The sequence below is a fragment of the Triplophysa rosa genome, linkage group LG3, assembly GCF_024868665.1.
Source record: "Triplophysa rosa linkage group LG3, Trosa_1v2, whole genome shotgun sequence".
NCBI classification, from domain to species: Eukaryota; Metazoa; Chordata; class Actinopteri; order Cypriniformes; family Nemacheilidae; genus Triplophysa; species Triplophysa rosa.
Genome location: NC_079892.1, coordinates 12,670,149 through 12,697,148, shown reverse-complemented (window position 1 = coordinate 12,697,148; position 27,000 = coordinate 12,670,149). Strand labels below are relative to the sequence as shown.

At 43.6% G+C, this 27,000-nt stretch overlaps 1 protein-coding gene across 2 annotated transcripts in view; it reads left to right on the top strand.

Moving 5' to 3' along the window:
• The window catches only part of b4galnt4a (beta-1,4-N-acetyl-galactosaminyl transferase 4a), a 208,409-nt gene that overhangs the window by 126,760 nt on the left and 54,649 nt on the right, over positions 1–27,000 (top strand). For both annotated transcript variants that reach the window (XM_057330341.1, XM_057330339.1), the window contains 4 exons: positions 12,633–12,728; positions 14,068–14,158; positions 14,471–14,571; positions 25,341–25,408. In XM_057330341.1, the coding sequence (XP_057186324.1) occupies positions 12,633–12,728; positions 14,068–14,158; positions 14,471–14,571; positions 25,341–25,408 (356 nt within the window). The remainder of the gene's footprint in view (positions 1–12,632; positions 12,729–14,067; positions 14,159–14,470; positions 14,572–25,340; positions 25,409–27,000) is intronic.

Here is a 27,000-nt window from a genome sequence, read left to right as displayed (position 1 = left end):
AGCTCTTGCAGAGAAATGCAGGAGTAGATGGAGTCATCAAACATCGTCTGACAGAAATGACTAGAGAGTTCAGTCCAGGCAAGAGCCGGAGTGCAAGGTTTTGCTATGTGCGTGTGCTTCTGCGCGTATTCATGAAAGAACAAATGTGGTTGTACGAGAAACGTCTTGGTTACGGATGTAACCTCGGTTCCCTGATGGAGGGAACGAGACGTTGTGTCGAACCGACAGAATGGGGTTTGTCTTGAGAACCTATCATCTTCTGAGTATTTAGAAAAGGCCAATGAAAATTGGCGAATGAAATTTGCATGCCGGGCTCCTCCCTGGATGTCCGGGTATAAGAGGGAAGCCGGCGTGCTCATTCATTCACCTGTTGGTCTGAGGAGCCTAAAGCATCCTCCCCCGACCGCTGGGGTGGGCGGCCAGTGTTGTGGCATGAGGGACACAAAGTCTCGTTCCCTCTATCAGGGAACCGAGGTTACATCCGTAACCAAGACGTTCCCTTTCTGTCAGTCCCTCGACGTTGTGTCGAACCGACAGAATGGGGTTCCTATGGAAAACACCACAGCACTGAGCCGCATCACAATCTCTGCGGAGCGACGTTGACTGGCCTGGGTGAGTCAGACGAACACGCTATGCGAAATTATGAACTTCCAGTGGAGAGGAAGGGGGACCCAGAGCTTTACACAAAAGTTGGGAAGCCCCTAACACCGGCCGTCACGGGCGGAGGCCTAATTCTCTAAATGGCGAGAAGCCGCACGGCACCGTACGGGCCACTGGGTAAGCATTATACCCCCCTGGGGGAAAAACGCTGCAGAGGCCACTACCTACCGTAGGGAGGAATTAGTGGACACACCACATGGTCTCACCATCAGGGGAGAACTCATGGGAAGAATGTGCGGACTGCAGGAGTTAACCGCAAGGTGGGAGTCCACCTGGGGAGGTCATGGGTTGCCAAGGTGGGAACCATTCATGAGGATACATCAGACGGAACAGCCCACGGAGGGGGGGTTACCACGTCTGGAGCACTAGGTCCGGTTAGAGCCATCTGGGAGATAACTCAACTGTTCCCCGGCCTAAGGGGGCAGGGCTGCTCTGCCCAGCCTGTCCCCGGGAGGGGTGCTTAGTGATGGATGGAATGCCTATTCTTTACCCGAGGGGAAAGAAGTGAGGCAGGATCGCCACTGCTCCCCCCGGAGGGGGAAGGGCTTCCGCAGGCGTACGCCCAAACGGCTGCCGGTCCTACCTGTTGCCCTGCAGGACGCGGGCTGACACCGGTTCAACGCGGAGGTTGTAGAACCTCGCGAAGGTATTGGGCATAGCCCAACCCGCAGCTCTGCAGATGTCTGCCAGAGAGGCGCCCTGAGCCAGTGCCCACGAGGAGGCGACACCCCGAGTGGAATGCGCCTTAACTCCTAAGGGGCAGGGGGATCTTGCGACCGGTATGCCAAGGATATGGCATCCACAATCCAGTCCACCAGTCTCTGTTTGGAGACAGCTCTCCCCTTCTTCTGACCTCCAAAACAGACAAAGAGCTGCTCAGAGCTTCTGAAGCTCTGCGTGCGGTCCAAGTAGAGGCGCAGTGCGCGTACTGGACACAACACGGATGGGGTTGGGTCTTCCTCCCCGGTGGGGAGCGCCTGCAAGTTCACCACCTGGTCCCGGAAGGGAGTGGTGGGAACTTTGGGCACGTAGCCGGGCCGTGGTCTCAGGATAACGTGAGAGTCTCCAGGCCCGAATTATAGGCAACCCGAGTACACAGAGAATGCTTGTAGGTCCCCTACCCTCTTGAAGGAGGCGAGCGCTACCAGGAGGGCCGTCTTTATCGACAGGCGAGAAAGATCAGCCTCTCCTAGGGGCTTGAAGGGGGGCCTCTGGAGGCCCTCCAGGACCACTTCGAGGTCCCAAGAGGGTACGGGGCGCGGGCGAGGCGGATTCAACCGTCTCGCGCCCCTCAGGAACCTGGTGACCAGGTCGTGCTGTCCTAGAGACTTACCAGCAACTGGATCGTGATGTGCGGCTATAGCGGCAACATACACCTTCAGTGTGGAAGGGGAGAGGTTCTTCTCAAGTCTCTCCTGGAGAAAGGACAGTACGTACCTGATCGAGCATCTCTGTGGGTCTTCTCCGTGAGAAGAGCACCAGGACGAGAAGATGCGCCACTTGAAGGCATACAATCTCCTAGTGGCCGGGGCCCTAGCCTGTGTGAGGGTCTCTACCACCGCCGGGGGTAGGTCGCTCAGGATCTCCTCGTCCCGTCCAGGGGCCAGACATGGAGGTTCCAGAGGTCTGGCCTGGGATGCCAAAACGTGCCCTTCCCCTGAGAAAGGAGGTCCTTCCTCAGGGGAATCGGCCAGGGGAAAGTTGTTTTCAGGCGCACCAGCTCTGAGAACCAAGTCCGGTTGGGCCAATAGGGCGCAACTAGTAGCACTTGATGCTCCTCTTCCCTGACCTTGCACAGGGTCTGTGCATTGAGGCTGACTGGGGGGAAGGCGTACTTCCTCTTGTCCCGCGGCCAGCTGTGCGCAAGGGCATCCGTACCGAGGGGACCGTCGGATAGGGAGTACCAAAGCGGACAATGGGTGGAGTCTGGGGAGGCAAACAGGTCCACCTGCGCCTGGCCGAACTGCTCCCATATGAGCTGAACCGCGTGAGGGTGGAGTCGCCACTCTCCGCGAGGTGACCACTGACGAGAGAGCCGGTCTGCTGTCTGGTTCAGGTCGCCCGGGATGTGTATGGCTCGCAGGGAGCTGATCACCTGCTGACTCCACAGGAGGAGGCGTCGGGCGAGTCGTGTTAGCTGTCCGACTGGACCAGCACGTGCCTGCCCTGCACGAAGGGTTGGAACCTCTTCAGTGCAAGTAGCACAGCCCTCAATTCTAGGCAGTTGACATACCAACGCAGGCGGGGGCCCGTCCACTGCCCCGACACTGCGTGCCCGTTGCACACAGCACCCCAGCCCTGAAGGGAGGCATCCGTCATTACCACGACGTGTCTTGATACCTGCCCTAGGGGGACCCCCTCCCATAGGAAGGCCATAGACGACCAAGGGGTCAGGGTGTGCCGGCAGAAAGGCGTGATGACCATACGCCTGCTGCCGGTGTGCCACGCTCTCCAAGGAACTCGACTCTGTAGCCAGTGTTGGAGCGGTCGCATGTGCATCAACCCGAGGGGGACCACCCCCGCCGAGGATGCCATGTGCCCCAGAAGCCTCTGAAATTGTTTCAGGGAGACCGCTGGCTGCCCGAAATGCTTCAGGCAGTGTAACAATGACCGGGCTCGCTCTGTAGTCAGTCGCGCTGTCATGGAGACGGAGTCGAGTTCCATACCGAGAAAGGAGATGCTCTGCGCGGGGGAGAACTTGCTCTTTTCCTAGTTGAACTGTAGCCCCAACCGATCTAGGTGCCGGAGCACCAGGTCCCTGTGTGTACACAACAGATCTCGCGAGTGAGCCGAGATGAGCCAGTCGTTGAGATAGTTGAGTACCCGCACACCTTCTTCCCTGAGGGGAAGGAGGGCGGCTTCCACGACCTTCGTAAACACTCGTGGAGACAGGGACAGACCGAAGGGGAGGACCCTGTACTGATATGCCCGTCCCTCGAATGCGAACCGCAGGAACGGCCAAAGTCGAGGGAGGATCGAGACATGAAAGTACGCGTCTTTCAGGTCGATTGCCATGAACCAGTCCTGACGCCTGACGGACGTCAGGATGCACTTCTGCGTGACCATCCTGAAAGGCAGCTTGTGTAGGTGTCTGTTCAGAACACCCAGATCCAAGATAGGGCGCAACCCCCCGCCTTTCTTGGGGACAATGAAGTACGGGCTGTAGAACCCGCTGGACATCACGGCTGGTGGGACGGGCTCGATCGCTCTCTTCACCAGAAGGGAGGCGACCTCCGCCCGAAGTACGGGGGCATCCCTGCCTCTGACTGAGGTAAAAAGGACGCCCCGGAACTTGGGCGGACGTGTAGCGAACTGAATCGCGTGGCCGAGACGGATCGTCTTCCTCAGCCAGCCTGACAGTCTGGGAAGCTGAGACCAAGCTCCCAGAAACCGACACAGGGGGACTAGAGGTTTGATCTGCTTCATCGCCCCCGCGGAGGGTGGTTCGATGGCTAGCAGTACGGATTCCTTGCCGGGGGAGGACCCCCGGGGAGGAGATCGGCTCTGCCGTTTTTCCTGCCTGGCGATTGTCCAGCTCAACGCACTGTCTGTCTGAGAGTGCTGAAGGCTGGTGTTTATACTCGACATTGCGCTTCGCCATGACGCAACGTCGAGTTGCCGTCCACCGTCGACCAGAGGGTGGGAACGGCTGTGAAAACCCAGAGAGAGAGGAAACTCTTTTTGTGAGGAAGTGGGCGCTGGCCCCCCAGGGGGACCAGCTGATGGTAGGACGGGGCAGGAACCGTCCCTATCTGACCCAGCGATGGAGTGGCTGGGATCGGGCCCGGTGGTAGTCTCAATCTCCCTGGGGTTTCTCCGTCAGGGCCGCTTCTGCTTCCGCGACGGCTGCTGACGGGGAGGCGGTTTCCTCTTTGACGTCCTTTTCCGGGAGGCAGCCTGAGAAGGGGGCACTGGAGCCGGAACCGGAGTCGAAGAGGGCCGGGGCTGCTGGGAAGCAGACGCCACTCGGGATCTCGAAGGCCTGACGGCGGCCGAGTCACGGCGGGGCAGGATGTGTCTGATTGCCTCCGTCTGCTTCTTCACCGTCGAGAACTGCTGAGAGAAATCCTCAACGGTGTCACCAAACAGCCCTCCCTGCGAGATGGGGGCGTCGAGAAAGCGAACCTTCTTGGCGTCCCGCATCTGCGCAAGGTTGAGCCAGAGGTGCCTCTCTTGGACCACTATGGTGGACATCGCCCGACCCAAGGCCCGTGCCATCACCTTAGTTGCCCGTAGAGCGAGATCGGTGGTGGTACGGAGTTCCTGCATTACCGTTGGGTCGGTCTTGCCCTCGTGGAGCTCCTTCAACGCCTTGGCCTGATGGACCTGCAGGATGGCCATGGCGTGGAGGGAGGAGGCGGCCTGACCCGCAGCCGTGTAAGCCTTCGACACCAGAGATGCCGAAAACATACACGCCCTGGATGGGAGTCTAGACCGAGCCCTCCAGGTGGCCGCAGTCTGCGGGCACAGGTGCACCGCGACAGCACGCTCCACCTGGGGGATCTCGACATAGCCCCTGGCAGCCCCACCATCGAGGGAAGTAAGGGCGACTGAGCCTTTCTGATTGGAACGGGCTGTGAGGGGCGCGTTCCAAGTCTTACTCAGCTCCTCATGCACCTCCGGGAAGAACGGGACCGGAGCTGGGCGCGGCTTGGAGCCGCGCTCAGACCCCAGGTACCACGTATCCAACCGCGAGCGCTGGGGTTAAGGCGGTGCTGTGCACTGCAGCCCAATGCTCGCGGCGGCCCGGAAAAGCATGGTTGACATCTCAACGTCCGCTTCTTCCTGGGCTCGACCCCCCGGGGGAGGGAGCTCAGAGGAATCGTCGGGGTCAGATGCCATAAGATTGCCCTCCGATGCTGTGATCGACATCTCATCTTCGTCACGCACTTCCGAGTATGTGGCGGAGGAACAAGACGGGGTAGGACCATCTTTTAAGGGATGGTCAGACGAGCGAGACAGGGCGTGAACGGTCCGTGAGCCTGCGGCTGGCGGGTTAACGTTCACAGTGATCCCCATATCACCCCCGGTGTTAACTGAAGCGGGCGGCAGGGCCGTAGTCACTGCCGTCACGGATTGGGTAACAGACGAGGTGGTGGCTTTATCCATGAAGAATACCGCCACCCGTGACCGCAACGTCTGGATAGGCATCCGCCCGCAGTGCGGGCAGGATGTATCCACGAAGGCTGCCTCAGCGTGCCGGAGACCCAAACACCTGAGACAGACATCGTGTCCATCCCCTTCCTCAATGAGTGCGTCGCACCCAAGAGAACAGCGGGACATGCCACGCTGGAGAAATTTGCTCTTTTAGAAAAAAAGAATTGCTCAGACACTTCCGGAACTGCCGAGACACCCAGGGGAAAGTCGCTGCAGGAAGGGACCGTCCGCTGCACCACGTCGTAGATTTCCAGCAGGATAGGATCAGCGAAGATTTGGAGACGCTCATCAGATGCTTAGGCTCTGAAGAACAAAAGGTGAATGAATGAGCACGCCGGCTTCCCTCTTATACCCGGACATCCAGGGAGGAGCCCGGCATGCAAATTTCATTCGCCAATTTTCATTGGCCTTTTCTAAATACTCAGACGATGATAGGTTCTCAAGACAAACCCCATTCTGTCGGTTCGACACAACGTCGAGAGACCGACAGAAAGGGAACTGTGGCATCTCCCAATGGATCTAATGGCTATCAGCAGTCCAGGGCTTCAGATCTTAAAAACATGTTGTTTTTTTGCAGTGTTAAGTGCCTCTCAAAATTGAAGTATTTGTACTTAAAAACTCAATGATGCATTTGAAAGAGCCTCTTATAAGCACTACTGTAAATGATTATTGGCAGCATGCAAATGCAAAAGCAGTTTTAATGTCAATCTGTTCAAAGTTGAGGTCCATGTCTGTTAGTTTGTAGGCCCCCGCCTTAGTATTTTGACAAACTAACCAGAAACTTTCATGCGTAAATACAGTAATAAAGCTGTGTAGATAAATAAATAAATATAAAGTTAATATTCACAATCTATAGGGAATAGAGTTGTGTATACTGTATAGTGTGTGTAAATGATTATATACAGTGGTTTAATGAGGCTCACTAATATTTTAAATTGCTGTTAAATGCATTTTCAGGAGCCATTAATCACTTTTGTAAAGTGCACAAGAGATTTCACGTAAAGCCGCAGATTATATAAACTATTAAAGCAGTGGCCAAGAGATTAATCCAATCTTCCCCTCAAAAATCTCTGTAGTTACATGTAAAAAGAATGGCACCATATGGAATATACAGTTTATTTATAGTAGTGGAATAACATGGTTAATCTCTGTGGACTAGTTTTGGGGCTGGTAGAGGATATAGCTCATACCACAAATGAAAGCCTGAGAATAACTAAATCCAACATAATAAAACTAGTTATATAAGGTGGATGCCTGTTGTTTTTGACAATTTCATACTGTATGTGGTTGTACACGGTGTGTACAAAGAGTATAATTTGATGATTCCTATATGGTGACAAGTTTAATTTCACCATAAACAGAAATTCAGGCTGGGTGTAGACATCCCTGAGGATGTTACATGTTCAGGATAGGATGGAAATAGACATGGCCTTAGATCCCCATGTGGTCACTGCTTTCAACACTGCTTTTAAAGAGACCATATGCTACTTTGTATCATTTTTTCCCTTGAAGATTGTAAGGAACATTTTAATATTAGTCAAGGTTCCTTGCACCAAAAAACAGACATGTGAAAACGAATTGCTTTTAAAGCAGCCATTTAAAATCAGGTTTCTAAGCCGACCATCAAGCCAGGTCACTTATGAATCATTACTATTAGATTAAACGTACAGTTGTAATTATGGGTTGACCTCCAACCTCTCAGTTCTGATGGTTGAAACCATTCGTGCGTTAAAAAATTTGCTGGACACTGATGCAATGAAACTTTCTTCCGACGAACCGGATTGATTTTTCCTCGGTGCCTGTACCGCAAGGTGCCTTTATTGCATTTCTGCAAGTTTCTGTCGTGTGTGCAAATGTGGCATGTAACTGTGTTGTGTATTCTCTTATTGATTGCATTTAGAGAATTCGCAGAGGAAAAGAAAGGAATCATTTGCGAGCCAACGGCAAGAAATAAACAATAACTCAGAGTTCTCTTCTGTCTGATAGAATCTAATGTGTTCTGACAGACACCAAACAGCAGAAATAAAACACACTAGGTTAAGTGTAGTCTGCTGTCTGATAGCAGTGTGCCGCATCTGTTTGTTGGAGTTGTTAACAAAATCAAAAACATTTTTGTTTGTTAAAACCAAAAATAATTGGAAACCCTTACACAAAGAAAATATATTTTCTATATATTAAATGTCAATATATTAAATCATAATATATTTAATATATAATTATTATATGTTATCATAATATACTATTATATTATAAACATTAAATATTATAATATCATAAATATTATTGTCACGGTCCACTATCTGCTCTCATTCACCATCGGACTACAGTACCCATAATCCTTTGCACCCGTCAAGCTATGTTTGACTACACCTGCACCTGATGCACATCTCTGGACTCTTTATATACTCATCCACTTCTGTCATCCATTGTCCATTGTTTGTGTATATGGTGTTGTGCATGTTCCTCTATCTTCTTCATCTTGGATTTTATTAAAATATATATTGGATTATCTTCGTCTCTCGAGTGTTCGTCAGCACGAATTGTTACAATTTTTTATATAATATATGTATAATATATATTTGAAAATATATAGAATAATACATAAGAAATTGCTGATTTTTACATTATATATGCACTCTGTTCCAGTATGTAGAGATCTAGTATTTAGGATATTGCATTATATTTTTCTGTTTATTTCCATATATTTTATTTCATAAGGGAACCTTATATAGTGAATAATGATTCCAGAAATATAAAAAAAACATTACTTTACTTTTTATTTCACAGTCAGTGTTTCCCACAGGATTTTGAGAGACTGTGGCGCTGATGACGTCACACACAAATTAGCATATTTGTGACATCATCACGTCGTGTTTTCGTTTGGTCTAGTTTTGGCACTTGAAATCTGTTTCGCAGAACAGTCAGACATAAAACGAGTATAAAATAGTGACTAAACACGACCCAATAACATCTCGTGTTTAATCCAACCAGCTGTTACTTTAACTGCTGCTAAAATAAATCCTGATTTATAAACGCGACATCGTCTGACAAAATCACCATACATTTACGTTGAAGAGCGGATATATGAGGTGATTTTAGCTATATTAGCCTACTTGTTTGTCTCATGCAGCGCACAGCCTTTACTGCCGTTGCTCTTCTCATCAATGTGTTGTTGTGTTATGAGCGCTCTTGTGATTTTAAATGCGAGTGATAGTTTTATTGTAGATCGTGTATAGCACAGACAATTCGGTGCAAATTCAGAAATATGAGAGAATACACTGTTGCTGTTACACTGAGTTACAACTACAGAACACACGCACCGCACCGTAGGGATGTCAAGAGCTCGCACACAGACTCACACCAAGCACATAGAGAAAGAGTGTGTGGGAAACTCTGCTTACCTTTTGTTAAATCATGATAATCTCGATCAGCCATCTACTCTGACAATAACATCTGTGACTGTTGAAGTTTACGTGGAAAGGCAAGTACACGTAGGAACGCAAATTGAAAACACCACCACCTTTTAATTTCACTTTCATGTGAGGGAGGCGCTGTCGAGGCGCTGCACGCAACATGAGAGAGAGAGAGGCGCTGAGCGCTCGCAACTCTACAATGAATTAAGCTGTTTTAAATAGTAAAATAAAAATGGAAATGGAAATCATGAAAAATCTATTCATGGCGGCCAGTGTTGATAGTGTGGCAGGCCGCGACGAATAAATCAATATGGGAAACTGACAACACAATGATATAAAAATTATATAAAGTATAAACATTTTTTGGTTCTTTTTGAAACTATGGCGGAACAAATTAGACTAGGGCCGGCCGCCATAGTCTAATTAATGAATGGGAAACACTGACAGTATATTACAGTAGTATTAAATGACATTGAAACCTTCACAACCCACCTTTACTAAACATGAAAATGTCACTAGATAGTCAACTCTGTTAAACTGATTTAAATGACATTGAAAAAAGAAAAACATTTAGTTTTTTAAAGTAAATTAAAAAAAAAAATTAAAGTAAAGAAATATGTATATACAAAAAATTCAATGAAACTGGGATTTCAGATTTAATCTCCCACTTTTTCATGTTCTTTTATGTTTCTTGTGAATTTTTTCAAAATATGATTCAAAAACGTCAAACTACAGAAAAAGCAAATTCACAAGAAAAGATAAAAACATGTAATTTTATGTGAAAAACCCCCTGTTATTTCACGATATTTTCTGGCACCCAAGCTGCCAGAAAATTACAGTTTTTAGCTGGATTTTTTACAGCCTTTATATTTTGATTGTCCTTTGGGCAGTGTTTGTTTATCCTACGTTATACCGACAACCACTGCAAAAATAATTTACACTTTCCTAGCACAAATAACACTTGATAAGATCTGCCAGTATCGCAGTTCTCGTCCATTTATCCACTTCTAGACTTTGAAATTCTTCAGCTCTTGTGGCTTTATAGGATATGAAAGTATCCACTAGTTGCATGCAAAATTTCAGAAGACTGAATGCTTATGTTTTATGTAATCTAAATAAAAGGGAAATATCCATATTTAAACACGGGCTAGGACTAACATGGGTTAAAAGGGAAAAAAATTAAATAACAACACACGCTTTTTTAATTCAATGCTATTAAAATCCAACTGAGAGTTGGCATTGTATTGTGCATGCCTGCCTGTGCTTTCGCATGCTAACTGATGCTTATTTTTTATGACGTGCCTCATCAGAAGCGAACGCTGTAAGCGTGAACTAAAGCGCCGGCTTATTTTTTCTACCGGGCTAGAATCTGTTCGTCTGCTTTAATTTTGGGCAATAACACCTCGGATGTTTTCCGGTGTGTGTTTTGTTTTGACTCCACAGACTTTAGATGCTCAGTTGAGCTTGCGGGACAGCGTGTGCCTGAACACCAGTTAACACCAGTAAACTGCCGTCATGTTTTATTAATGCAGAACTCTCGCCGGATCACAATCTGTGGTTTCGGCAGTTCGGCCCAGCTGAGGTCAGACAGCAGCGGTCATGTGGGGATTAGTCCTACATCCCTTCTTCTGAGGGATCAGCACCAGCTTGTGACTCAGTGTCTGCTGTCATTCTAGTATAAATCTGATAATGCAGCAAAAGTTGAGAGAAATGACTGCTGTTTTACGACAAGGCTGCATTTTTAAACCAGGAACGCACAGGCTCCATGCTGGAGAGACCAGCGTGCTGTGTTTTTGGATGCTGGTCCCAGCATGGGCTGCTGGCAAGGTTTTTGAAGCTCTTTTGAAACTGTAGCTTCCTGAAGTACAAGATTGTCCTAATTCACAGTAGTTAACTGTAACTTTAACTTTTACATTCAAAGGAAACAACATTACAAGCTACTCACCAAAAGAAACTCCTCGTTTTAAATATACACTTACATCAGACAAAATCATTTGTCACAACATCAGAGCAGTATTTATCTCAATATAAAACAATAAGGCTGTCTGTTTTGGGTAAATTCAATTATCTTGAGAAGATAAATGTACAATAAATACAACTAAGTATCACCAAGTAAATAAACACAATATGCCTCATATTTCCTTCTGTTCTGCATGCATAAATCTCTAAAAGTGTATTAAGAGTGTATTATCTGGACTATTACATTACATTCCAGGGAAATGTGTTTTATTAGTGCCTCAGTACATGCGATAAATAAACAGCACAATAACAGACTACACCACTACTTGTTGGTTACTAGAATGAAGTTTCAAAGTTAATGGGTTACTATCACACTACTACAAAAATGCATTGGTTTTCCCCAACGTTCAGGTTAACTAGCAAAACTTTCTTAGTTAAATACAGGCGTACCGCGCACGTGCTGAAAAAAGCAAAGCCAAAACAATTTGATTAGCGCTGCACTGTTATGGTCAAAAATGATAATCACAATTATTTTGCCCAAACATTTTATCACGGTTAATAAACATGGTTATTTTGTCAGTTCACAACTTTGGTTTTTAATTTCGCTTCAGCATATTTATCAGGCCTATACTTTACAGCCAATGAATATGTTATAATCTGCTGCCATTGAACTTCCTCAACACCACATTTCAAAGCACGCAATCAATCATCTAAACACTCCACCACAAATATTAACATTTTGTGACCTTTGGAATGAAACCTTGCTACTCCTTTTGTCTGTGGGTTCTGCAAAAAAATATTAAAATAGTACAAAGTTTACAGTTTACAGTTTAAAAGATACAAAGCTTTGTGATGATGTTCTGACCTAATGGGGAGTTTTGTGCTTGCTTTTAAAACATTGTTATCACAACGATTATGCTCAATTAATTGTGGGAAGCATAAATCTTTATCGTGCAGCCCTAATGTACTGTATGTTCAAGTGTTCGTTTTTCTAATAAGTTTGGTTTTAGTTATAAGATGCTATAAAAAGGGGCGTGGTAACATGATTTCTTCATTTACGACTGAGACATCCGGAATACGGGCGGGACCTTGATAGGCTCCACCTCACGCTCACTACAATCGCAGACTCGCGCTTCAAATTACGTCTTTGCCGCAATATGTCAGTGGCCATATCTCAAGCATTTTGGCTTCATTCTTCTTCAGAGGAAGTGATTGAGGACACATCAACCATCTTTTTTACGGTCTATGGTTAATTCCCGTAACCAGCAAGACTTCCTTGGTTAACTAGCATAACAAACAAGACTTGGTTCAGTAAAGGTTCTGTGTGTAGATTTTAGCAGGAACTAGTGGTGAGGTTGAGAATTGCAACCAATGGCTCACTTTACTTTACTGTTTTTTTTCTCACACACTTTAATTTCGCTTTTTCTTCTGTCCTCCTCACAGTTCAAAGGTCAAGCAAACCTGCACGTGTTTGAAGACTGGTGTGGCTCCTCAGTCCCTCAGCTCAGGAAGAACCTGCATTTTCCTCTCTACCCACACGTGAGTGTGAAGCTAAAGCCGTTGTGTTTGTGAGGGTTTGTGGACAAACATGCACAAATATTCAGCTGTACAGTGATGACTGTATATGTAATAAAGGTTAGTGAACATCAGTAGATCGGTTTGTCTTGAACAATCAGGGGCTGTGTCCACCGAAACTTTTTTTTCTTTTTAAACGAGCTCAGTGCTGGCGTTCGACCAGGCGCCCAGAGTTGAAAAATGCTCAATTTGGGGTACAATGCTTAGCTCATATGCTCTTGCAGCCATCTTTTTCAGTCAAGCGTCTAGCATTTCAGACGTGTAAAAATGCCTTGGTGGACACAGCCCCTTAAACCACTGAGACCACACTGTCGGCATGGTTACTTATTGTGACACTACAGAAATACAAAAAGTGTCAAAGTGTCAAAAGTGACAAAATATTACTAGCTTATTGTAGTAGCAGGGGTTAGAGTAAAAAGTTTCAGATTGACACAGAATAGTTTGACACTATTTTGTCACATTGAAGCTAGTTATTGTGGTTGAGTTGTGAAAATTATATGGTTAATAAAAAGAGAAAAGCATTAAATCTGAAAAATAATCATAAACTACAGCCCAGGGTTATGATTCTAGTCTTTCAAATATAATAATGAAATATATGTAATTATGCATGATTGTTGTGTACAGTACTTGTCTGTAAGTCATCTTTATGCAATCATAATAACGTAATCTAATCTATGGATTATACTTTATATACTATTTTATATACTTTATATACTTTATATATGGTTTCTCCCGAGTTTTTTTTCTTCTCCATTATTCATCATTGGAGTTTGGGTTCCTCGCCACAGCAGAGCAGTGCAGTGTTGGCTTGCTCACCGGGAGACTGCATTTATTTATTAATTAATTAATTTATTCATTTATTTATTAGATATTATTTATTATAATGATCTTGCTTGGTCTATAAACACCATGCACTGTGCTGTGTTTTACCTTTCTGTGTTTTTCTTATTTGCTCCTGTAAAGCTGCTTTGGAACAATGCACATTGTGAAAAGCGCTATATAAATAAAATTGAATTGAATTGAATACTGTATGGCTTTGGTATGTGTATCAAAAAATCTCAACCTTGTTCTTTGTGGGTGGTTATGTTTGTATTTTTGGATACAGTAAACCGGTAATTGGTGGGATTACATGTTTCTCTTGAACATACGTTCAGACCACCTGTAAACACAATTCTTTAACGATCTCATTACATCCAGATAGATGACAGGCAGTTGAATCCGGTCTCACAGAGGAAACACGTTTATGCTGTTGTCTATAAAGTGCTTGTGTATTTTATGGATTTTTTTATATTTGCCTCTTCAGACAAGAACTACTGTGAAGAAGTTAGCAGTGGCTCCTAAATGGAAGAACTACGGTCTGAGATTATTTGGATACATTCTACCTTACAAAGATGGTAAATATACTTTTATATGAAATACCAAATTATTATTTGTATTATGTTTTAAATACTGTTTTGACATTTTTAATGGTAAGAGGTCTTGATGACATCAGCTGAAAGGAAATTTGTTTCAGAGGTGGAGCCAGTGCTTATATTTCATGAAAAAATGACAAAGTCAGACATTTATTTGCACTAATTGAGTTACATGCATCAATGAATCATCAGTAAGGTCAGGAACGTTTAGTAAGAAAGTAAAATTCTGATTTCATGTTGATTTGAAATCAATTGTATTTCATCTTTTCTGTGTGTGTGTTTCTGTTTGTTCAGGCGACTTTCAGTTTGCAGTTTCTTCTGATGATAACTCAGAGTTTTGGCTGAGTTCAGATGAGAATCCTCTTAACTCACGTCTGATGGCCTATGTGGGAAAGGTGAGTTTGATTAAGATTGGCTCTTATTGGCTACAGGTTGGTCACATTGCTTTCTTGAATGCTTCTTTAACTTCACAGAATGTAATGTTCTGTTCAATGTGCTCCAGGTGTGGCTACGTTAGCTTTCCTTTTACAACCCCATATGTTTCCAAGTGCTCTATTTAATTTTAAAGGCTGTAAAAATTATACAAGGGCTTCCAACATTTCTAATAATTCCACTTTTTACTACATGATTATCATGCGGGAGAGATTTTCTTAAAAAAAGCTGGTTATGTTTTATTTCCTGTCGAAACCGGAAGTTGCCTACTATTTCTATTTCTTCTGTATACTGTGCAGTATTTATAGTGTGCACACTAAACAGATGCTTGGATTACTGCATTTGGTCAAAATGTGCAGGAATGCCAGTGTCACAACTCTGTCCTTCCTATCATGAGGTTTCTGGTCTGTGGACGGAGTTGTGACGGTGCCATGTCTTTTGTGCTTGTTTTGTTATGTGTGGAGGACACGTGGCCATTGTTGTTTACTTTGTGCTGCGTGTTCTCCTGTCATGTTGTTCAGCCCCGCCCTCCTGTCTCCCGTAATTATGCCCGTTGTGTGTGATCTCTGTCACCTGCCCGTCACGTCTCTGGTGTAATTGTCCCTCATTAGTGTTCCCGTATATAATGCCCCTTTGTTCTCTGTCTGTTGTCGGTTTGTTGTCAAACACGTTGTCTATGTGTCTACGCGTCCTTGGTTTAAAGTAAGTCAGATCCTAGTCTTTTGTTACTCGTTCCCTCCGTTTTATTCCGCCACGTGGGAAGTGTTTATTTTGTGGTTTTTTGCATCTTTGCCTGTTTTCCCCCTTGTGGGATTTTGTTTCACTTGTTTTGTTTGTTTGAATAAATACCTTTCTGTTATATCTCTTGCCTGCATCTGGGTTCTTCCACTCCGCAATTCGTGACAGAACAAACCGACCCATACTGAACCCAGCAGGCAGTATGGACGCTGCACGTTCCCGCCAGGCTCGTCTCCTCTGCGGCATTCGCCAGGGAACCGGTGACGTAGATGACTACGCGGGCCGGTTCCTCGAAGTCGCAGGGGAGATGGTGTTCGGAGAGGAGGAGCTGGTGACGCTCTTCAACGCCGGTCTCAGGGAGCCAATCTCGCGTGCGGAGATGAGGTCACTGAGACCGCTGGACTTTGGTGCGATATGGCAGTATGCCGTGGATCAATCAGAGTCCAGGGTCTCAGTTCAACCCAGCTACTCATCTCCGCTGGTCGCGATCCCTGAGGGCCGTCCCCTGAAGATCGGGGTTGTGGGCGTCGCCACACCATTCTCTCCACCACCAGCGAGCCTCGGTGGCAAACGGGGAAGGCGAGAATCCGGGGGTTCCTCGTCAGAGACCTCCAACCCCGAGCCAGCCGTACCCCTCACCTCCTTCTATCTGCCGGCCACCAGGCGGGTGGCTCGGCTGAGGAGAAAGAGGCAGCGGCGGGCAGCGTGGGCCTTTCCCCAGCCGGTGCTGCCGGCATCCAGTCCGGTGATCCAGCCGGCGTCCAGTCCGGTGATCCAGTCGACGTCCAGTCCGGTGGTCCAGCCGGCGTCCAGTCCGGTGAGCCAGCCGGCGTCCAGTCCGGTGATCCTGCCGGCGTCCAGTCCGGTGATCCAGCCGGCGTCCAGTCTGGTGATCCAGCCGGCGTCCAGTCCGGTGATCCAGCTGGCGTCCAGTCCGGTGATCCAGCCGGCGTCCAGTCCGGTGCCTTCCAGCCGGCGTCAAGTCGCGCGTCCAGCCGCCTTCCAGCCGGTCCTCCAGCCGCCCCTGGGAGACTCCAGGGCCGAGGATTGCCCCCCAGGACTTCCCCCTTGATCGCTTTGTTTCCCCACCCCCCTCCCATGTGTGTTGTTTTATTGGCCCACCCCAACCCGTCTCTGTTTCTTCCATGTTGCCCTTAGTCTGTTCTGTGTTGTGTATATGGTAGTATGTCCTTGTGTTTCTCTGTTCTTGCCGCTGAGGATTCTCCCTTGGACGCCATGAGTCGTCCCTTGGCAAGCCGGACAGTGTGTCACAACTCTGTCCTTCCTATCATGAGGTTTCTGGTCTGTGGACGGAGTTGTGACGGTGCCATGTCTTTTGTGCTTGTTTTGTTATGTGTGGAGGACACGTGGCCATTGTTGTTTACTTTGTGCTGCGTGTTCTCCTGTCATGTCGTTCAGCCCCGCCCTCCTGTCTCCCGTAATTATGCCCGTTGTGTGTGATCTCTGTCACCTGCCCGTCACGTCTCTGGTGTAATTGTCCCTCATTAGTGTTCCCGTATATAATGCCCCTTTGTTCTCTGTCTGTTGTCGGTTTGTTGTCAAACACGTTGTCTATGTGTCTACGCGTCCTTGGTTTAAAGTAAGTCAGATCCTAGTCTTTTGTTACTCGTTCCCTCCGTTTTATTCCCCCACGTGGGAAGTGTTTATTTTGTGTTTTTTTGCATCTTTGCCTGTTTTCCCCCTTGTGGGATTTTGTTTCACTTGTTTTGTTTGTTTGAATAAATACCTTTCTGTTATATCTCTTGCCTGCATCTGGGTTCTTCCACTCCGCAATTCGTGACAGCCAGTCACAGAAATGTAAGAAATGTTAAAAGATCATTTGACATTTGATTTGTGTATTGTTGTGTATATATATTTTTTCTATTTGTAGGCAGTATGCAGTATGTGTTATGCTAGTTTTTTATAGTATACAATCTTTTCTGAACAATTTAAAGGGGAGGTCTGATGGAATTTCACTTCTTTAAATGTAGTTAGTGATAAGTATAGCTTTTTGAGCATTAACAACATCTGCCAAGTCGCAACACTCAAAGGTCACAGAAAATTAAGATATTTTCTTTATCAGAAATCACTTTTTAAAGACTACAATGAACAGTTCATTGGGACTACAACACATTTTTTTCTGGGTTAGTGACATCACAAATTCCTACATTTCCATTGACCCTGCCCCCTGGAAAATGGATAGGGTAATTGACCCTTTGTGTCATGAAACTCATGGACAGAACCCAGATGCAGACAGCTCTAAACCAAAAAGTCTTTATTTTATAAGACATGAAAACATAACTAAAAATCCCTCGAGAGGGAAACAGAACCAAAACATGACAAGATAAAAACAAAACTCAATTTTAACTAAATAAACTCACAGGGCAGACAAAACATGATGGTGGGGGTCACAAAATGGTGCAGCACAAGACAGCAAACACAAAGGCTTTAAATAGGGAAGCAACTAAGGAGAGGTAACGAGGGAGACAGGTGTAGGGCGTAAAATAATGATGGGATAATGAATAAGGAAACAAGGGGGCGGGGCTAAGACTCAAGACAGAAGAGCGGATGACATCCAACACAAACACAAGAAGTGGGGCTGTCATCATCCCATCCGCCAGAACAAGAGACACAGCCGCTAGGAAGGTGGGATCATGACAGAACCCCTCCCCCAAGGGACACCACCTGGTGGCCCCAAGGGGAAACACGACAAAAACAATTATAATAAAAATCGGAATCAAAACACTGCAAAATAGTAACTAAAAGGAACACGCTTTGAGGCCCAGTGACAGGAGCACACATAGGCAGGAACAGATACTAGAGGAACCACACCCAGGAACATCCCCTGGGGAGCCCGCAGACAGGAACACACTCAGAAGGGCCACGGACAGGAACAGACACCACAGGGCCCGCGCCCAGGAACATCCCCTGTGGGGCACGCAGACAGGAACACACTCGGGAGGGCCACAGACAGGAACAGACACCAGAGGGCCCGCACCCAGGAACGACCCCTGGGGGCCCACAGACAGGAACACACACTGGAGGCCCAGAAACAGGAACAGACTTAGGGAGGGCCACAGACGGGCAGTCTCTGGTGTGGATCCCGGTGGCATCGACCCTGGAGGGGATCCCGACGCCATCAACCCTTGAGGGGAAACCAGCGGCATCAACCCTTGAGGGGAACCCAGCAGCATCGACCCCTGGAAGGTACATCTACCCTGGAGAGGGACCTCGACGGCTTCGACCCTTGAAAGGGACCCCAATGGCCTCGACCCTTGAGAGGGACTCCGAGGAGATCAACCCTGGAGCGGATCCCGGGGAGATCACACTGGAGAGGTGCCAGGCGAGCTGTCTGCTGGGTTCTTTGTTGGCTGCACCGTTCTGTCATGAAACTCATGGACAGAACCCAGATGCAGACAGCTCTAAACCAAAAAGTCTTTATTTTATAAGACATGAAAACATAACTAAAAATCCCTCGAGAGGGAAACAGAACCAAAACATGACAAGATAAAAACAAAACTCAATTTTAACTAAATAAACTCACAGGGCAGACAAAACATGATGGTGGGGGTCACAAAACGGTGCAGCACAAGACAGCAAACACAAAAGCTTTAAATAGGGAAGCAACTAAGGAGAGGTAATGAGGGAGACAGGTGTAGGGCGTAAAATAATGATGGGATAATGAATAAGGAAACAAGGGGCGGGGCTAAGACTCAAGACAGAAGAGTGCATGACATCCAACACAAACACAAGAAGTGGGGCTGTCATCATCACGTCCGCCAGAACAAGAGACACAGTAGCTAGGAAGGCGGGATCATGACACTTTGCCAGGAGTTTGATTGACAGGCGACCTGACCAGTCATAACGCCGATATTATGCGTCCCATTTTGCTGTTCGCCATTTTGACCGACAATCAAACCATAGAGTATAACTGGTTGCGCGCTAAATGGTTTTTAAAGTCCTTTGCGATTGTTGCTGGCTGTCACACTGTGTGAACATGATCCCAGCTAAAAGTCATATCGATGTGGAATCTTAGATGTCATAATGTACAACAATAAAGACTTCTTATAACAGACTCATACAAGAAGACTTAGACTGACTGTCATATGATCTGCGCAGGAGGACTACATCTCATCAACACTGCCAGAATTTTATCGGAGGTAAATTTTCATCTTTATGGTCGTAATCAAAGTTTCACCTGTTGCCTAAACGTGTCAGAAAGCAATGGCGCTATCAACACGATATGTCGTTACAGCAAGCACACTATAGGCTACTGTTACAGTAGTTAACAGATCGCCAGGTGATGCAGTGCTTTCAGTTTTATGATCTGTAGGCTATAGCTTCGATCTTTCTTTTGTTTAATTTATTCCGAGTCACTTTCACATCCTAAATTTATACTTCAAATACATATTGCAGACCTTCTTATTGTTTTGGGCTGAAAGTACACGTATTTTTTTCCAGAAATGATTATTTCACGATAAATATTCTTTAGATGCAGTGTGAGCGCTTTGGCTGATGTCGGACATAACAAAAGGGGGCGGGCTTTGCGAAAGGCCAGTTAGAGGGACATCTCAACACACACTCTAAGCGTAGACCAATCACAAAAGACTGGCTCAGCTTAACCAATCAGAACGTTTCGGAAGGAGGCACTTCATAGAACCAGGATCTCAACAGCCTATTTTCTGAGAATCGAGATGACAGTGTAAAACGCAGATGAAATATATAATATGTAAAGCATTTTTTAAAAATCTAATCATAACATAAACATAATAGATACTTTGAAAAATACCTCAAATAGGTCCCCTTTAAGTCGTTAAGACATTTTTACTTATGTTCATAATGTTCTAAAGGTCAAAATTGTAATTTCTCTACCATGGGAGGAAATAATTGTGTCCATCAAGTCCCTCCATCTGTTTGGTGAAATAGAAAGTCCAGTCCCCAAATTTCAATTCCGTTGGTGTCAATAGTAATTACAGAAATTACACAAAGTTTGACATTAGCATTTTGCTAAGCAAATTACATACTCGAATAAACTTTATTTTATACTTGACCAAGTATACCACCAAATATAAGCTACAAATGTAGTCATTAAATGAGTGATTTCAGCTTTATAGGTTTTTATAGTGGGCAGGGGTGTCAATTTCCTCACACAGAGAGCGTTGCTGCTATTGGATTTCATTTATATTTATTCCCCAGAGGTGTTTTTCCTTAGATCTGTTTATCCGTAGAGCATTGGCTTTGTAAAACACAATTAGCACCTCGGCCAGATACCTGCGAGCGTGTTTAGGGAATTTGAGGTTTACTAGAGTATCGATTACGTCTGGCTGAGAAAGGGCTCGACTCGCCAAGGACTCGATATCCTGGCACTGAGACGTGTGATCGATTGAAACAAAGAGGCGCTGAGGCGTCTATTTGTCTGTGAGGATTCACAGCTTGTCCGGAATTCCAAGTGACTTCCTGCGTACGATCCCGACAGACCTTTCCAGTCACATGTGGGTGGGAAAATCCACCCAAGATTAATAAAAGAATGTTATTGCATATAGACATTAAGTTGGACTAAAGAAAAATCTCATGGCAATACTCCATTTAGCAAGCTAAAGTTAAGATTTCTTTCAAGTCTGAGCTGTCTACTTGACAAATACAGAATGAAGTGGGAACAAAAAAGCTGACCCAAAAAAGACATTAGATAGCAGTATATTTCTTCGCTATAATAGCAATGACTCTACTCGTCCTTTATTTTCTGTTTTCCCCCTTTCCATTCTTCAGGACTCCAGGGTCACAGATAGACGAAATGAGTTTCTTCAATGTAATTCTGTGTTCAAGAAAAGTTCACGTGTCCCAAAATAGTCTGAATAGTATACAGAAGAGGAAGAAGAGTAACCTTAGCCATCTATCATACATAAATAGCACATCTCTTCTCTTACAGACGAATAAAGTTACCTGATTGTTCATAGCAGCGATATTCTAATGACAAACTGTTGCACAATGTGCCAGCATTAGGGCTGTTGCTAACCGCTAATAGCAGCCTTTTTTGTGTCTCTTGTAACATGGCAAAATGGTTTTTACGTTTTTATTGTACATGCAGGTTTATTCATTAGCGAACAGATACAATAATAAAAAGTATTATTGGGAATTGATTCATTTTTACAACATACACTGAAAAAAAAAGTTCTTACTTAAAGTGATACTTCACCTAAACAATTCTGTCATCATTTACTCACCTTCGAGTTGTTCCAAATCTGTATAAATGTGTTTAATTTTTATTCTGATGAACACAGAGAACGATATTTGGAAGAATGCTTATAACCAAACAGATTTTGCCCCCCATTGACTACCATAGTAGGAAAAATACAATGGTAGTCAAAAGTGCCCCAGAACTGTTTGCTGTCCTACATTCTTCAAAATGTCTTCTTTGGTGTTCAACAGAACAAAAAAATGATAAAGTAATTTTTCCTACTGTGGGAGTCAATGTGGCGCAAAATCTGTCTGGTTATAAGCATTCTTCCAAATATCTTTCTCTGTGTTCATCAGAACAAAGAAATTTATACAGATTTGGAACAAAATGAAGGTGAGTAAATGATGACAGAATTTTCATTTTTGAGTGAAATATCCCTTTAACATACTTGAGTTAAATCAGCAAAAGTTTTGGTAAATTTGGTCACAGCCTGATTTTTTATGTTTAGTTATGTAACTTAGTCCACTTATGTTGGGACTACACAAAGGATTTGTGTTGTGTTAACATAAACTTGTTACAACTGGGCAGAGGATTTATATTTCCCAGCATGCTTTGCATATGACTGCATTTTGAGAGTTGATTTCTTAAATAACTGTTATTGTATGTGTTTTTCAGTAAAAATAAACACTTGTTAGTGTTCAATGTTCATTTATCTTTGGAATTTAGAAGAGTTTGTTATATTTTTAAGCTTTGTGGTTACCATTGTTCAGAAAAGCATTGCCGTTGCTTAGGTAATGGGCGGTTACACTTTTAAATTAATTTTTTTGTTGAGTTCTCTCAACTCAATAACTTCTTATTGAAGATAAATGAAAGTTTTGTCTGATCATTCTTGTTAAAAATTAAAAAAATTCTTTGAATGCATTCATTAAATGAACTATTCGATAAATTTATTTATTTAGTTTGGTTAAGTGTAAAATTAACATTTTAGCATAATCAAACTTAATCAAAGTAATGATTTTAAGCAAAAACAAGCTGATTCGACTAAACAACATTGCGTTAACTTATTATAAGTATCTTAAGTTTACTGAAATAGTCAATGTTGCTTAAATTCAACATAATCCAATTATGTGGAACCGGTCCAACATATCATTTTTTGAGTGTAGAACCATTAAAATTCTAATTTACCCATTTATTTAGGGTGTTTTATTAGTTTATTTGTTGCTGAAACACTCATTATGTTCATAATGGCTAACATTTACCATGCTAAATATAATGCGAAATATATTTTTAAGAAATGTTTAATACCTTTTGTTATTCGCTTGTTGTAAAGCGAACTTCTTATTACTCAAAATGACAGCTGGACTATAGTTGAACTAACTGAAGTAACTTCCACCATGTTAGTAACTTTTATAAGACTGCTAGTTTGTCATGCTAGCCGAAAGTGTTGCTAATTTCAAGTCTTAAATGTACAATTTTACACAAAGTTAAAAATACTTATTTTTGTAATTCTGTTGTTGATGCTATAAGTTGCAAAATTACACATTCACCTTTACCTGTAAAACATATTGCTAATGTATAGTTGCTAATGTATAGTTTGCTCTATTTTCTGTTCAACTGTTGGATGTTCAGTGGAGTTCATGCAGAAAAATGAGTCATCCATATAAATACAAATATTTTTCTCTATATCGTATCACTAATGTGCACAGCTTCAGTGGGGAAACTTCAGTGGAATAACCGCCTGTGTCTCTCCTTGGGCTTATTTTTAACGCCTCTTGTCTCGTTTGATACATCTTTTCCTTTGCAAGTTTTCCTTAACAAGCTGTGATATTTATTGTGCCGAAGTGCGTCGAAGGAAGCACAGAGCAAAAATTTCCTCATATTCTAAACTTTTCCTCAAGCATCCTTCAAGTGGAAATGTACTGTAGCCACTGGAGGCAACCGCTGAGCCACACACACACACAAGTACACAACGCATCTTTGTCCTCAAACCCCCACAAGAGACCGAGTTGTGTTTGGCAACGGAGGTAATTAGCATTGGCCGAGTCACGTGTGTCACACCTGATGGTCGGGCAAGGTGTGTGTGACAGTAAACACACTCTTTTTTTGTGAAACAAGGAGCATGTGTGGGTGAATTAGAGCGGAGGGCATCTGTGAGACTTGGGTGTGTGAAAAATGAAAGACGTCTTTGAGAGCAACAGGGATCCACGAGGCATTATGATTCATTACAGCGATGTGTGATGTGCACGGTGGCTATGAGAGCGAGAGAGTCTCTGCAAGTGACAATTAAAGAGAGGCATGCTGGGATGGAGCGCTGAAGATTTTATTTTAGATCACTGCAGAGAGAGCTCTCATTAGTTGCAGAGGTTTGGAAATAAGTGCATGGCTGGCCCTGTATGTCAAGTTGGGGAAGTTTGTGATTTTTAGAAAATGTTTTAACTGCAATTCAAATAATGCCGCTCACATGAATAGTGCATAGAGTTTGGCATTAGCATTTTGCTAAGCTAATGATTTGAATAAGCAAAAAAAATGCTGAAAATGCGTGAAATTGCCCATAGGCCTATGTATTTTAGCTTAGCAACACACCACAACTCTTGGAATAAAACGGTCACTTAGTCAAATCTCACGTGCGCAAAATGTGAAAATAACTATTTAAGTGGTTAAGGGAGTGTTGCAAAACTTATGAGGCTTCTAATCAGTCAGGTGTGCTGTCTTCAAAGGTAGCTGCCTATATAGCCTACAGTAGACAGTAAGACAACTCACTAGATTTTGGATTGTACTGATGCATTCTTCACTGCTATAGTAAGCATTTCATGACCCACAATGCATTTCAGCATATTATAGCACACAGTCATTTATCAGATGCCTGTACTTATATTACAGATGCAGTAGATATTTTACTTATATACAGTATATTAGTAGATATATTATTTGTAAATGATGCTCCAAAACTGTAGAATACCCTACCATGTGATATTAGGGATGCTGGTACGCTCACTAGTACAGCTAGTGAAAAGAAAGCGAAAAATGTGTCTTTTGACGCTCTGTTTAACTCGTTAACTTTGAATTATGTTTGTATAATAAACAGAATTTTAAATGACTGTATTTTATAGATGCGTTGCAGATGACAATACATAATTTTTATATTTTAGTTGTCTTAAAGATGTTTTAGCATTTTATACTGTATGTAATGTATTTTATCTTTTTTATCTTCTATGTTCAATGTATTTTTATTGAATGTTTGATATTTTACTGTGTGGTTTTTGATTATGTAAAGGACTTTGAACTGCATTTTATGTCTAAAAGGTAAATTGTAATAAATAAAATTATAATTAATTATTATTGAAAAAATAGTTATTATTAAACAACATTTGTATTATTATTACTATCATTATTATCATTATAATCATTATTATTTTATTATTGACTATTCATTATTAATAGTAGTAGTAATAATTGTGTTACCCATAATTATTATAATAATCTTATTTATTAATTACTATTTTATTAATAATAATTTAATAATTGTCCTGTCCAAATGGTCCAATGCTTTTGCACTCGCCTCTGTGAGGTTTGCACCTGAACCTGAAGTTTTAGTTCCTCTCAAGTATTCACTGTCTCTAGGCTATACCCCTGTACAACTTTTTTATAAATAACCATGCATACCTAAAACAATAAGACAATTTACAAATGTGTATATCACAAACACATGTCATAGGCGTTTATCAGATCCAACGCACTTCCAACAAGTTCAAAAGCTTAAACTTTTTCTAAGACTTGAATGAATTAAATAAAAATATATATATTTGTTGTGTGTTTCAGCTGGGGACTGAGTGGACTGCACCCGGGGAGTTCACGAAGTTCAGATCCCAGACGTCCAAGTCTGTGCAGTGAGTACATAAATGACTACATTTACATGTGCACCAGACAGCAGCGTATGACACGAATCAGCGAATCACGACTTACTCTAAACACTGCTTACTCACACACATGGCTCGACCAGGAAACTGCTTTTTTCTTCCCACTTTCATACCATTGTTTAGCTGGCAAATGCACAAATGTTCATAATTACTGCGAATAACAAACATATAATTACATCACACAACGTTCAAAAACAAAGCCCACAAAGTGGGAAATTGTATTGTGAGCTATGGTTGCATTGTGCAGTTTAACTGCAAATGTTCATATTTTTCCTAGATTTACAAGAACAAGAATGTGTTTGTTGACAAAAACACTTAAACTCATTGGTGACAAAGGATTCATCATCCAGACAAAAGCTTTGCAAAGCTGTCAATAAGATACTGAGTAACGTCTATTGCCGTCTCCAGAGTCTGTTCTCTTCTTCTTGTGTCATTGTCCAATCAAGAGCCTCGATTCGGTCTTTGTAAACAAACCGCCCACACTCATGTCTATTGATTTAGTCATTTTACCCCTGATGGTGCTGATTGGGTTGGTAATTAGAGGAAATTGCTGCCCTTTATCTGATGGGGCGTTTAATGATTTCCTCTCTCTGCTTCGCTCAAAGAGCAGGCATCATTTAGAGCCACGCGACCACTGTGATTTTAAATATCATACTGAAGAATTGCACTGTTGCTTCTAAGATAGAAACACCTTTTTCCGCTTTCAATAAGCAGCGTATTATCGGTCATTTAGGATATTGTGTTTTTCTAAAAAGCCTGTTAAAGCCAACAAATCATTTTAATTTGACGCTCTGCATCATTAAAAATGCCATGAAATGGTTCTCTTGGAATTAGCAGTGTGTTTGTTTCCATATGTGCGGCTGTAAAGTGATCTATAGCCTGTCCTTTTTTTGTATATTTAATAGCGCATAAACTTATTCGACCCCATTTCGTAAATCTTAGTTTGAGTATATACATAGATAGTAGCAACTGTGACACCTTTTATATATTTTCTGGGCAGGTCTGTAAATTTTTAGGAATTCCTTCACAGTTCAAAAAAGTACAGGTTACGTGATGATACATCTTGATTGCCAGATTTCAGTTGTTACCGACGGAAAATTGTATTGCTCAAAGACCGTTCACCGTTGTTTCTTTTAAGTGTCAACGTTAGCTCAGCTATTTCTCAAAAAATGGATGCAAATGAGACAACTGTTTGCCAGAAATATAGCACAAGCCCATTTTTAACCCTCTTTGTGCACCCTTTCCAAAAACCACATGTGCAGTCAAGTCAAACAAGTTTTTTCGACTGCTCACATTGGCCTGTGTATGAAGGACGAGATATGAATTAGCATTTCTTTGCATTATTCATCTGTTGTAGTGGCCTGTAAGTATTTCACCTATTACTGCCCTTGACGTGCTGTTGGATGGAAAAAGTGCACCCTTGAGTGACACTGAATAGCTCAACGAAGTGGCTTAACTTTCCTATAGCTGAATTGGTAAAGCATAATACTTAATGCCAAGGTCACAGGTTGCCAGAGAATACATATACTGATAAAACATATGGCATGACTTCATTGTAAGTC